The sequence below is a fragment of the Eutrigla gurnardus genome (genome assembly GCF_963514095.1).
Source record: "Eutrigla gurnardus genome assembly, chromosome: 13".
Lineage (NCBI taxonomy): Eukaryota > Metazoa > Chordata > Actinopteri > Perciformes > Triglidae > Eutrigla > Eutrigla gurnardus.
The window spans coordinates 8,794,004-8,806,444 of NC_139936.1; the positions used below are offsets into that span (position 1 = coordinate 8,794,004).

The 12,441-nt window shown below is 40.8% G+C and overlaps 2 protein-coding genes across 5 annotated transcripts in view; both read right to left on the reverse strand.

Annotated features, from left to right (window-relative positions):
- Positions 1-3,963, reverse strand: part of smtnb (smoothelin b) — a 40,388-nt gene extending 36,425 nt beyond the window's left edge. For 2 of the 3 annotated variants that reach the window (XM_084025096.1, XM_084025095.1), the window contains exon 1: positions 3,635-3,963. In XM_084025096.1, coding sequence (XP_083881222.1) covers positions 3,635-3,685 — 51 coding nt within the window. In that variant the 5' untranslated portion in view covers positions 3,686-3,963. The remainder of the gene's footprint in view (positions 1-3,634) is intronic. The other variant, XM_084025097.1, reaches the window with a different exon arrangement.
- A 1,118-nt stretch (positions 3,964-5,081) lies between these two features.
- Positions 5,082-11,784, reverse strand: trafd1 (TRAF-type zinc finger domain containing 1). 2 transcript variants are annotated; one of them, XM_084025848.1, is made up of 12 exons: positions 11,676-11,784; positions 11,010-11,058; positions 10,773-10,908; positions 10,325-10,378; positions 9,785-10,220; positions 8,649-8,945; positions 8,506-8,570; positions 7,529-7,789; positions 7,214-7,352; positions 6,531-6,747; positions 6,370-6,427; positions 5,082-6,196 (listed from the first exon to the last, which is right to left on the reverse strand). In XM_084025848.1, exons 2-12 carry the CDS (start codon positions 11,042-11,044, stop codon positions 6,158-6,160), a joined length of 1,737 nt encoding a protein of 578 aa, XP_083881974.1. In that variant the 5' UTR covers positions 11,045-11,058; positions 11,676-11,784; the 3' UTR covers positions 5,082-6,157. The 2 variants fall into 2 exon arrangements, with proteins under 2 accessions (XP_083881974.1, XP_083881975.1); XM_084025849.1 differs by lacking the exon at positions 11,676-11,784 and adding an exon at positions 11,337-11,570.
- Positions 11,785-12,441: the final 657 nt, after the last annotated feature.

The window sequence follows — 12,441 nt, forward strand, 5'->3', positions numbered from 1 at the left end:
AAATGTGCCTTCACATATTAAAGTTTAATATTATGTATGACAAAGTCTCAAATCTTCACATTTGGGAAAAATTAACAATTCCTTGATTAAAAACAATGAAGAAAGAAGACATTTTTAAACAAATGTCAAGTGTCAGTATAAATAAAACTGCACATATATCTGAAAAAGGTCCCAGAAGTCCCAATTGTTTCGATTTATTTCTTCCTAATGATGAGTCTGACATTCTGGACCATGTCTCCAGGGGGTGAGGAGAACCTGGGACTTTACTGAGAGCCCACAAAAGAAACCCCATTCTTCCCCTCCGACTGTAACCGCCGAGTCCTTGTCAACGCACAAAGGGTCCAGGGAGCCATAAAACGAAGGCCCGCGGGGGCCACATATCAACAGGGTCAGACCACAGAGAGAAATTGCTATTTTAAACATGTGTGAATGCTTCTCGATCACCAGGGAGAACGGACGGTCACAGGACTGGCAAGACTAGTTACAAATCATTACGTGAGACATCCAGCTTTGTAAATCAGCCCAGGAGGCGCCACTGATGGACATGTCTCCCTGCGGTCGGGTCAATTAATAGGAAAAAAAAAAAGGCAGACTTGTGCATTAGCAGACCATAAACTGTATAGGACAATATTTCATGCATATATTGACACATGGGAGCTCGTCAGATGTCACACTTTGACCGTTCCTGCATTCCAACGATGCAGTTTGAGGCGTTCCAGAGATAATTAGAAGGGAGAGCGTGCAGCGGCTGACAGACGCTGAAGTCTAATCTCGGCTAAGTGGGCAGGAGCACAGGTGCCACAACCACAGACACCTGCGGCTTTGTAACAGCTGATAATCATCAGCTGATAAAAATCCTAAAATCTATTTATAAATCAATGGTGGTTGGAGCGGTTTGGTCGGAAAGAGCTTTTCTCCAACGGCCCAAAAAAAGCGTTCGTCTTTTTGTGTCTGCGGATCTTAAGCAACCAGTCGGGCAGACGACCCACAACAAACATCTCCATAAGAAACTGGGACACCAACTGATTATTTTTGTGGATATTTAAATATGTGATGGCCAAGAGAAGAAAAAAGAAAATGCGTTTCCTGGTTGCCAGGGAGGGGATTAAATGAGCAATATAAAAAGGCAGCTAGGGCTTTGAATAGAAGTGTAGAGGAGGGATTAGTGGCGTTAGAGAGGCGGCCATATGACCTTCTGACTCTTTAGTTCATGTGTTCTGTGTTCGTTATCCAACTGTTGTTTCTCAGAAGCTCCTCCACTCGGCTTCACCAGCCGTTTCATTAAACCCTCTGAATGTCCATCATCTTTACTAGAGGCCTGAAAAACCTCATTTCCAAACTCAGCAACTACTACATAAAAAACACCACAGTACAGGGTGTTAGATTTAATAAAAAAAACACACACAAAAGGCTGCATTCATGTCTCTGTGGAGGTGAACTTCCCCTCTGAGTGACAGAGTTTAATCAGAGTTTGTTTCCTTTGAGTTCACGGTGGAAAACCCTGACACTCGAGTCACCGCGAACATCATCAGTGAAAATGTGGGATCTGTGCGACCTCGTAGCCGGTGGTCAAGTTTGAGCGAGAGGAGGAGACGCTCGACTCCATGAATCCACTGCTAATAAGAGATCCAGCTCAGTACTGGGTCGCCCGTCGGCCTCACACCGTGATGAACCCGGTGAATTATATTCTACAGCTGCTGCAGCTCTCTCAGACAATGCCGGCATTTTTATCTTGTAGGATTTAGGCCACGTGGGAAGATTTAGACAAAGCTCAGGTTTTTAACCTCATAATTTAATTTCATGGGAAATACAATATCACTGAGCGCACACACACACACACACACACACACACACACACACACACACACACACACACACACACACACACACACACACACACACACACACACACACACACATAAATCTGAAGCTCCACTCACTTAATTATAAAACTACAGCATTTTAATAAAACTAAAGAGCTCCAGCCAGCAAAACACTTGAGATGTCCTCATTCTTTCCACTGCCAAAATGTGTAATGGCAATTTTGAGTCCTTCCTTTCGACTCCCTCCTCCCCGCTTTGTTTCTTAACTCATAAATTAACTGATCAAAGCAGCCGCTCGTTAAAATTAAATCATTATGCCAAAAGAACATATTATTTCCTCAATAAACTCCTGTTCTCCCACTATTATAATAATGGCACTTGTGATAAAAGTCTGATTTATGAGTAGAAAGCTCTTGGCCAGACAATTCCAGACTTTAGGGGAAATAATGTTGAAATAGCCTCAGGCAGGTCAGCAAAACATTACATTTATACCTCGCCTTGTTCCAAAGTAAACAGCCTTTGCTCGTCTGATCTATAAGGATAGAAATCAAAGTGTTTTTCTGAGATGACCTCTCCTTAAAAGTGCACAGTCGTGGGAAAGCAACCGGTGAGGATGATGAGCTTAAAGTTAAACAGTGCAATTTCATCTAATGTGGTCTTAAACACATCTGTATTTACCATGACTTTAATGGTCATTAAGGATTCATAACAGTCATTGTTCCACAATGAGGAACCATCAAACGTGACGTCGCTGCACAGACGCTTCATGCACGACTGCCGCGTATGTGCAACTGTGATTAAGACCAACCCAGTGTAACTATGTCTAAACAGGGACGGGCTGACTCACACGTCCTCGTAAACGTGTCTGTGTTACAGGTGTCATGATATACGGGAGGCAGACTGCTGTCTCACTTCCTCTTGATGTCTCACCTTCCTCTGCCTCGGGAAATAATTACAACACCATGAGTAATGCGACTGAACCAAGGTCTTTTTTTCTTCCATCGTTTACTGTATTACTACAGATTTCCTGCTCACACTTGTGACAAAGTGTCTACTTCACTTATGACCAAGACGTAATATATAATTGGGAATCACCTCGTAGTGAAATTATACACTATGTATACTTATGTGTCATCATAACCTTTCCATGATTCAGTTCTGGTTACTACCGTTCCTCATGGATCAGTGTCAGTTATTTATTTGATTAATCGATCCATCATTGTATTAGAGCATAACGTGTCCAAGTACAGGGAGACATTTACTGGTCGAGAACCCAGAGATTTTAAATTTCAAATTATATGAAGAGAGAAAAAAAATCTAGCAAATCCTCAGATTCGAGACATCGGAATGAGTTCAGGGTTTGGCATTTTTGTTGGTAACTTCACTCATCGATTAATTGAGTTATGGTCTTCTATAGTTCACTGTTGGTGCTGCAATAACACACCAAAATTCACCACTTGATAGATTTCTCATGGCCAGACACACTTAATCAGATCCTCTTCTAACAATTACTCTCATTGTCCTTAAATCTGCCTATTATTTTCTCAATTTATCAAACAATGGTGAAAAAAAGTGACAGAAAATCAAAAGGAGGAGTAAGAGAACTCAGAATTATCAAATGAACAGTCTATTTAAATATTATTCATTTCAAACATGTTGGCTCTGCTTGAATCAAGCTGATCAAATACATTTACATCACTTTTCCTTACAAGACCTCGTTCCCGCATGAAGGAACTGATCAGTAAACATGCGAACCCGTGCAGGTATCCCCGTTCACCACAGTGGTGCACGTTCGGCTTGGAGCATCTCACCAGGGCTCGGAGGGACGACTCATCCAGCGACGAGTAACTCTCCACGGACATGTTGACCTCTGCTGTCGGGCTCAGGTGAGACTAGAAGTCTGGACGCTGGGTCTTGAAGTGATCTTCTTCCCGCGGTCAACGTGGTGTCTGCCACCTGTACTACTCGCTCCTGTTTTTTTTTCTTTTCTTTTTTAAGTTTGTCTCAAACTTCAGCGCAGTTAACGAGCAGAAACCTCCTAACGGAAATGAGCCCGCGTGCCGCTCGTGTGAAGCATAATATCCCGGTGCTCTTTGGTCGTCTTGAGTCGGCGGTGAAAGCAGAAACAGCACCACGGTCTCTCAAAAGGGGACGTTGGCAGCTTTTTGAACCGAGGATTCCCACTGAAAGGTGTAACCCCGCCCCTCTCCGTCGCCGGCTTCTCCCGGCGCTCATTCAAAGCGCGCCGCTCTGTGGGAAGACGCAAAACAGCGTCAGGCTATGAGGGGCAATTAGTGCCACTGCTGACGCGTGTGTGGAAAGAAATACAGGCAGTATAATCCTTCACAGAACAGTTTAGCCATATATTAACATTCTGTAGTACTTTTATATATTGTCGTTAACATAGTTTTTTTTAATACTGCTCATAAACGTGACAAAACTAACTCATGTCTCTAATTCCCCTCTAATCACTATCAAATTCTTTCCAGATTAGGTATAAGGAAATGATGACACTGGAAAACAACCCAATAGCATTGTATCTCCTTATATGAAGTCTATTTCAAATCCTTGAAGCCAGAAATAAACATCTGGTGGAAAGTACGTTTATTTATGTTTTATTGTCCTGAGGTATTCAAATTTAAACTAATTACAAAGGAGAAAGTAAATTCTTAGAAAAAAGAAAATAAACACAGGACATGACCTAAGTGTCTTCAGTGGTAACAAGCTTCCGCCCGTCTGAACTGTTTCACAAGTGGTCCCATTTGCTGTTTTATAACTCCTAAAGACTTAGTCATCCGAAGGCAACTGCATTGCTGATTTGCACGATCTTGTGGAATACTTCAGATAAACGCCACTTTAACACGCATCCATTCAATTCTATTTCCCCATTTTGCCTTCTCAGGCAGCATCTATTTTAGCCCCGTTTATGCCCATGTGGTCCTAAATATTTAATGGAGCCATAAGGTCTGATTAATGTTATGATTAAGATCCCGATCTCTTCATATTCTGTCATTTTAAGTTGTAATAACAGAACAAACATACTATGCTCTACCCTAATGAGGCCGAAATAACCATCAGCTACATCTAAAATAGCTTCATCAATGTCAAAGCTCGTTCTCCTCCTCTGTGGTATTTCTCAAAAGAAAAAATAAGATATTTCAGCCTGACTTGTATGCAGTTTTGGTGCCATGACTGGCAAACATGACATATTAAGGAGGTGTGAAACAACACTGACAGAATACAAACTGGAGCCATGGATGTCCTTATTAAACATTTAATAGCCACACAAGACAAAGAGCATCAAGACAGTTGTTCTTAAACAGGAATAGACAGCCGTGTGCCGCGAGTGTCTGAAGTCCAACGAAACACCACAGGAGGAGATTTCACTGATTATGTACTCCTCACTAGTCTGGTTGATTACCATGTTCATTAAGAATATACTCTTAAAAGGATTCGCCCATTTGTGGCACAAGGTTGCCTATGTTATATATATATTGCTAAAGTGGACCCTATGTTACACACAAAATACATCTTATCAATCTTAAATCCTATTTGGAGGAGCAGCTCACAACATTTTTCATACTATTTCCGAGCAGAAGGGACAGGAGACACTGCTTCGAAAGCCATCTCATCACAACAACACATGTATAGTAATGATTTATTTTAAGAATCTACATATTACTGGAGTATTAAAGACAAACGTTCAACAGTATAAAAAGACAAATGTTCAATTATACAGGTTTTTCTTTTCGTGGTCAAAGATGCATAAATTTATCAAATCTGTTCCTCAAGCCCTTTTTTTTTTTTTTTTTTAAACAAAATAATCTATCAAAGTGCTTTAGGTAACATAAAGATGCAGAAACCAACAGGAACGCTGAAGGACCCTGAAGGAACTGGCAAACAGGGGTAAAAACCGAATGCTCCTGGCTGAAGTATCAAAATGAAGATTAAGTTAATGCAAACGCACCCCAACAAAGTCATGTGTCTGAGTTTGATGTTTTCAATGTTCCTAACGAGCCGTGACATAACTTACACGCTAAAAGAAAAATCAAATCAAATTCGGCGCAAATAAAAAATCATTTTATAATTTATAAGGCTTGATGTTAGACGAACAAACATTTGAAACGAATCATGTTATAAAGCAGAATATGCATTAATAAACCAAATTGCTTACTTCAAATTTAATAGTAAAACTCATCAAAATGAAAACTGCAAGATAACTAAATCACACAGGCACTTATCATATAGGTTTATGTTTCGTCTTCAAAAGGTTTGCAAGGAGATAAATGAAAAGCCAAGAAGGAGATTTGGTTTCTGTATTTCTCCACATGCTCTCACTCTTCCTGCTGCTCTTCATTCTGCTTCTTGGGCAGCTGTGAATGGAAGAAATACACACAAACGTGCTTCACACTTATGGACAAATAAAAGAAGTAGAGCCTGTATACTGTGTAGTTTAGTTATGTCACTGTCAAGGCACAAACCCCATACAAACAAAAGTAACATCAACCCTACAGAATGTGCGTGATTTAAGAAAGATTAGGTGTACCTTTGTTAATGAATTTCTTCTGTTCCCTCTGCCGTCCTTATATTCTGGTAGATGTACTCTGTTGGACAAACGTTCAAATCAGAATATCAACAACATATTCAACCATCCTATTTGAAAAACAAATAATAATAATCTCCATACGACATGCCGATTGCTTTTACCCCTTCATCGATGCAGAGCCAGACATCTCAGCGTCACAGAAAGATGAATGAGCCCCTTCTGCTTGGCCGCCCTGCAGAGGTCGGTTTTTCACTGAAGCATCACAGTTTGATGTCTTCTTTTGACTTGGCCGTCCAATGTAGCCACTCTGCCATTCCCTTTGGTTGAGTGCTGGTGGTGTCTCTCTGTCGAATCCAAAGTTTGCATCTACGAAGTCAGCTGTATGTGGAACAGGACACACAATATGTGTGAATTAACACTGAAAACCTCCAAATCAAACATTGCCAGCTTTGTGTGCCAGCTAATGAGCCTTCCAAGTGCAAACCAGATTTTATTGTACATGTGTTGTACTCCAATGATATGACGGGAAGTGGCGCGTGACATTTCTTTTTACTCTTCTGGTGCAAAGGAGTCCCATATTATATATAAACTGGGCTTTTTCAGAAAGGAGGGCTTCAAGAGACAGGCCTTTAAACACAGCGTTGCAGAAAGAGGCTGAATACACGTACATTCAGACAGACAGTAATAATAATTATGTGTTTTTGCACATTTAAAGCATGCAAAAATGTTTTAGTAGAAGTCGACTGTTGTACTTTGGTACAGATGGTGTTGAATGGAATGCCATTTTTTTTCTCTCTCATCAAATTTGTATCTGTTAATATTCAAAATAAATGATATACAATACCTTGGGACTTCATTCTCATTTGAAAATCTGGAGACATCTGACCAAAGGTGTCTGTAGCAGGGCTCAGTGGTTTCTTAACAGATGCTTTTGTTAGATTATTCAGTGGATGGGCATTCTGAGGACGCATATCACATTTGTCCTAGATAGAAGAAAACACATTAGATTGGCCATTAGCCACTATGCAATTACAAATATGTCTATTTGCTTTTTTTCAACCACACATATTAAAAATTCCTACAACTTTACAACCAAAAACTCTCTTCAAAAGGCCCAAAAATTAACATTGACTTGTGTCATTTCAATAATGTGACATACCTGATGGTGAAAAACAACTGCCTCCTCCAGAGCAACGCCACAGAATTCACACGGAATGACCACATCGCCCTCTAGAGGACTGGCTGGAGGACTGTAGGAGGCTGGGGAGACGGACCGAGGGAAAGTGGGAATGTTTGAAGCGAGTGTGTCAGGGAGGTTGTGCATCAGCCCTGAAGTATTCCTGCCCATCCTGTCCTCCTTAGGTGGAGACAAAGGCTGCTTGCTGTACGACGCAAAAGCGGAGGCGGGGCTGCATCCAGTCTGAAACAAAGAGAAGAAGGTTGGGCTAAACAAAAGGGTTTAAATCTCTGAGAGACCTGCTTTAATCTGGTCATCATGCCCCTAACTAAATGGAGGTGAGGGCCTCTTGTTTAAACGGGTAAAGGCTGTAACTGGACTGTGAACCATCCGAAACAAAGACAAAGAAAGCTATGCAAATGTTTGAATGCCATGTGATATCTGACTGGATCTGAGCCTTCTGCATGACGCAGAGTGAACAGGGTCTGTAAGGCTGGTTTATCTGTCAATCATGCTCTGGTTGTATTTTCGCTCCTGGTGTCATCATGCATGCAGATATGACACTAACTTGGACTTACAAAATGGTCTTGTCTTTTTGTCCAGTGATGTGTGGTTAGACAGGTTTTACCTCTAACATTATAGGTATGTTTTACTTGAATGTGGACATGGATTCTCAAAACATTTGTTACCCAGCTGGAAAAAAAATCTAGGATATGATGGATGGATAAAAAGCAATTTAATCTGAAGCATTTGGTCCTTCTTCAGTCATATACTGAAACACAAAAACCATGAAATGTGTGTATATAGACAATCCAAATTACTTTAATTACTCTAGAGGAAGATGTTTTTTAAACTCACGCCCTATTTCTTCTGTTAATAGCAGCAACATTTAGTCAACCACTTGATTCTCTGTTTTACATCATGTTAAACGATCAAAAGAATAAAATGACATCTCTCACCTGATGCAAAATTAGGTCCTCTTCAGGAAACAATTCTTCGCAAAACTCACAAGGCAGCATGGTATCTGTAAAAATGATTTTTAAATCATTAAGGAAAAAGACAACACAATAACTCAAACGTATTCTAATCGAAACCAATCTACCTGCTTGATCGTGTTCCTGGACTGCACTTGTGCTTGTGCCTGGAGTGAAGTTTGGGTAGTTGTTGTTGGGCGGAGTGAACGGAGAGCTTACAGAGGTGTTTGAAGTCTTCCCTATCTTGTGGTCCCAGATACCACTCCACAGGTTCCCCTCGACACCTCCAGCCACCGATTCTCCATCACTCTGCAGGCTGAGAGCCAGCATGTAGTCCAGGCCTGATGAATCCTCGTTCAGTGTGAGATTGCTTTGTGGCCACGCACTACTGCTGCTGCTATTCAGGAAATCACTCTGCTCCATCACTACAAGAAAAAAGAAAAGAAAAAAAGAGTTATTCCAGAAAACAATTTTAACTGCAAATTAAAGCACAGAAATGGGGGGAAATCTTTCATTAGAAATATTTCAGGATTTGTTCTTTTTATTAACTATTGCTGATAAGACAACATTGTAATTCACAAAATCAAGGTTAGCAACATGCAATGGATTCTTTCTTTTATGGACCTTCTTGCCTTATGATGATTAAAACCTCTCTAAATGTATATTGATTGATATGTTTTCCAGGGCATCTACTGCGTCTTCCTCCACCTACAAAACATATCTTATAAAAATGGCCTCACATGAAGAAAAATATGACATTTGATGTCAGATATTGTTTTGTGTAGCAGACACATGGTTTTTCTCAAATAAGGCGATACTGTAGAAGAATTTGGTGCGTAATGGTACTCTGTGGGGGGTTTTGACCACTAGTAGTACATGAAGCTATGTTTTTACATGTGGGTCCCTGTTTAGTTTGTATTATACATTCTGGTGTTGCGATACACATGGTGGTAGAACATGCAAAGAAGTCTAACGTCCTCAAAGTCAGTAAAGAAGATGGCTAGCAACAAAAGACAAAAGGAAATTCCTTCACCATATCTGTTACACGTCATGGATACACATAATGTGTTTTGGTAAGAAAACGGGATGTAAACATAACATGTATGTTTACAAGAAAACCCCACAGGGCACATTTAAATTGCTTTCAGAGTCCTTTAACGCAACATTAGTACGTTTGACCAATACATAATTATCTATTCAAATAAAATAATGTACTTCTTCCCCACAACAAATGTAATAATTAATAGATCAGTGATGAACTCACGTTGGCTAAATGTATTTCTTGGTGCCGTATTCTTCCAGTCTGCTGGGCCTTGAGGTCCCCTTGAAGTGTTATATTCTCCGGCATCAAATGGCCGAGGAAACGCCAGCTGCTCTGCTGCACTGATGTTATTATTCTTTGGGCCTCTCTCTTGGGCTCTGAGGAGATTTCGGATGGAGTGTGCTTCGAACCAGGCCCCCGGTGGCTGCGATTCTACTGGGCTGCGACTTGTTCGACTGTTGTTCCTCTCTTGGGGCGGTGTAAGGCTTCCACATAGGATGGGATGCATAGCTAGTTCCCTTAACATGACGTTGCTCTTGCAGTGTGGGCAGGGCTCGGTGCGCGTGCCACAGTAATCCTCATGTTCTTTGGACTGACTGAAAACAATCTCCAGTTCACAGTATTGGCACGGGACCAGCCGCTGAGAGCATTCAGAGCTCTGAGAGAAACGACAACCATGAAGAAACACAATTTGATTATTTAATTTAAAACAAATGGCTGGATATATTATGAATAGGAAAGAGAAGGGCTCTTCAGAAATACCTGGTGAACATCAATATGATTCTTCTCAATCTTCAAACCACACTTGCAATTAATCTGAAATGAAAATAAAAAGTTACAATCCAGTAGCAATCTGATTATGTTTTCTTTAAAAAAATAATAAAATAAAATAAATAGCTATATAATAATAATTAGCAATCCACAAGAATGTACAATATAATAAATGATTACAAGGCAGAGCTAACAAACTCCACTAGTGTTTTCCTGCCCTGTTCTGCTCCATTATCACATGTACACCTGCTGAAAACAAATAATAGGCAAACGTTTTACCCCTGAGACACAAGTTAAGTGGTTTCTTGGTTAGCTCTTTCAGGCTATTCTGATAACACATTTAGCTCCCACTTTTTGGCATTAGGCCTGCTCTTTAAAGCAGCACACCTCTGTGGTAGGAATTACATTAAAGTCTCCATTATTGCTGTTCAGATTTTACCTGAGTGTGCTCCTGCTGTTTGTGCTCGTGCAGGTCTGACCGTGGAACTGGCTCCTGGCAAACATCACACAACGCAATGTTTCTTCGGCAGTGGATCTCATGGGTAGTAAAGTTAGCTTCTGGAATGTCATGTTTGCTAGAAAAAAAAAAAAAAAAAAAAAAAAATAAAAGTAAAAATAGTTTCCATGTCATATTGAATGATTACTTGTAGGTACAATGTACATTATTCATACTTACCAATTGCCACAGAACTGTGTATTTTCATCTGCCATGGCTTTACCTAAGCCTATGGACAAAGTGTAACGTTAACGTTATATATTAATGACACAAATAGCTTGACGACATGTCAGGTGAGCGTGACACTTGGCCTAACTCCGTTTTTGGTGATCTTTACGAATGTGTATAACTAGTTCATATGCGGTCGTTTATTGAACTGGCACCGACATCTGTTTACTGCGCCCTTTAAAACAGCCCAATGAATCAACAGGACTAATGTAAAGAGCACATAGCTACCACTGTCGTTAGCTTCATGAGATTGGTTGACAGCTCTCCCGGTTTGCTCACCCAGCGTTTCCAAGAAGGTAGCTAACGTTAGCTGACAACGATGGCCTGGATTAACAAGGAGAGTCCCCGTCAACGTTAACCGTTAAATCAACAAGCATCTCGAACCACATCAAAAAAAGTTGGACAACGTTAACCGTGTTGCCTTTAGCTAGCTACGCAACTTGCATTAAATGCCTGTTTGGAACCACCACGTAGCGTTTATTTAGCTAACCGGACTAACGTTAACTTTAAAGCTACGCTCTTTACGAAGTAGCTACCAACCCGATAGGCTAATGTGCCGCCCGGTCCACGGAAAACGAGGACAGTCGTCGCAATGTAAACGTTTGTCAATTAATTCACCTCTGTAGAATATGTAACCAACAATAAAGCCCAGGCGACTGCTAACTATTGGATGATATCTTGGAAAACAGTTCGCTATTTCCTCCTTGGTCTGTCCATTGGGATGAGTGATTAAACCCTAAGTACAGCCTTTCAGGCTCTCTACGTAGACATCCATCCGCCTCCTTTAATATAGGCGCAACCAAACCATATCCTACCGTAACGATTTATAATATTACACTTAGTCACAAAGCCATAGATTGGTGATCTAAGTGCATACAGTGCTTACATATTTTAGAGGTTAGGGTTTAACGCTAACTCTAAGTCCAAACTCAGGGCAAATTATACATTCTGTTTCTCCAGGCTCGATTCTGATTGGCTGAGTAAAAACCGTGCGCTTCTAAAATCATCTCGGGTGACACCCCTGTATTTTTTAAATGCTCTATCCGATATCTTATATTACCTACGCATTTTCTTTTATTTGTAATAATGATGTACATTCTTGACCTTACAACAATCGTTTCAGGGAGCAAGTGCTCCGACTGCGTAACTTTGTGCTTTATAACTTCCTGTCCACACCGGAAGTAAGGATGGTGTCTGTTGACGTATGCGGCCTGTGATCGCTTGCGCCTGCATTTGAGCAAATATCTCACCGGTGTTATGATAGAACTTGGAGAGTGAAGGACCGTCAGGGCTGGAAGAAGATATTATTTCTTCTGAGGCACTCTGACACACATCGGCCGCCTATTTACGTAGCGGCGCTAATTAGATCAGTTCTGCTGCTCAA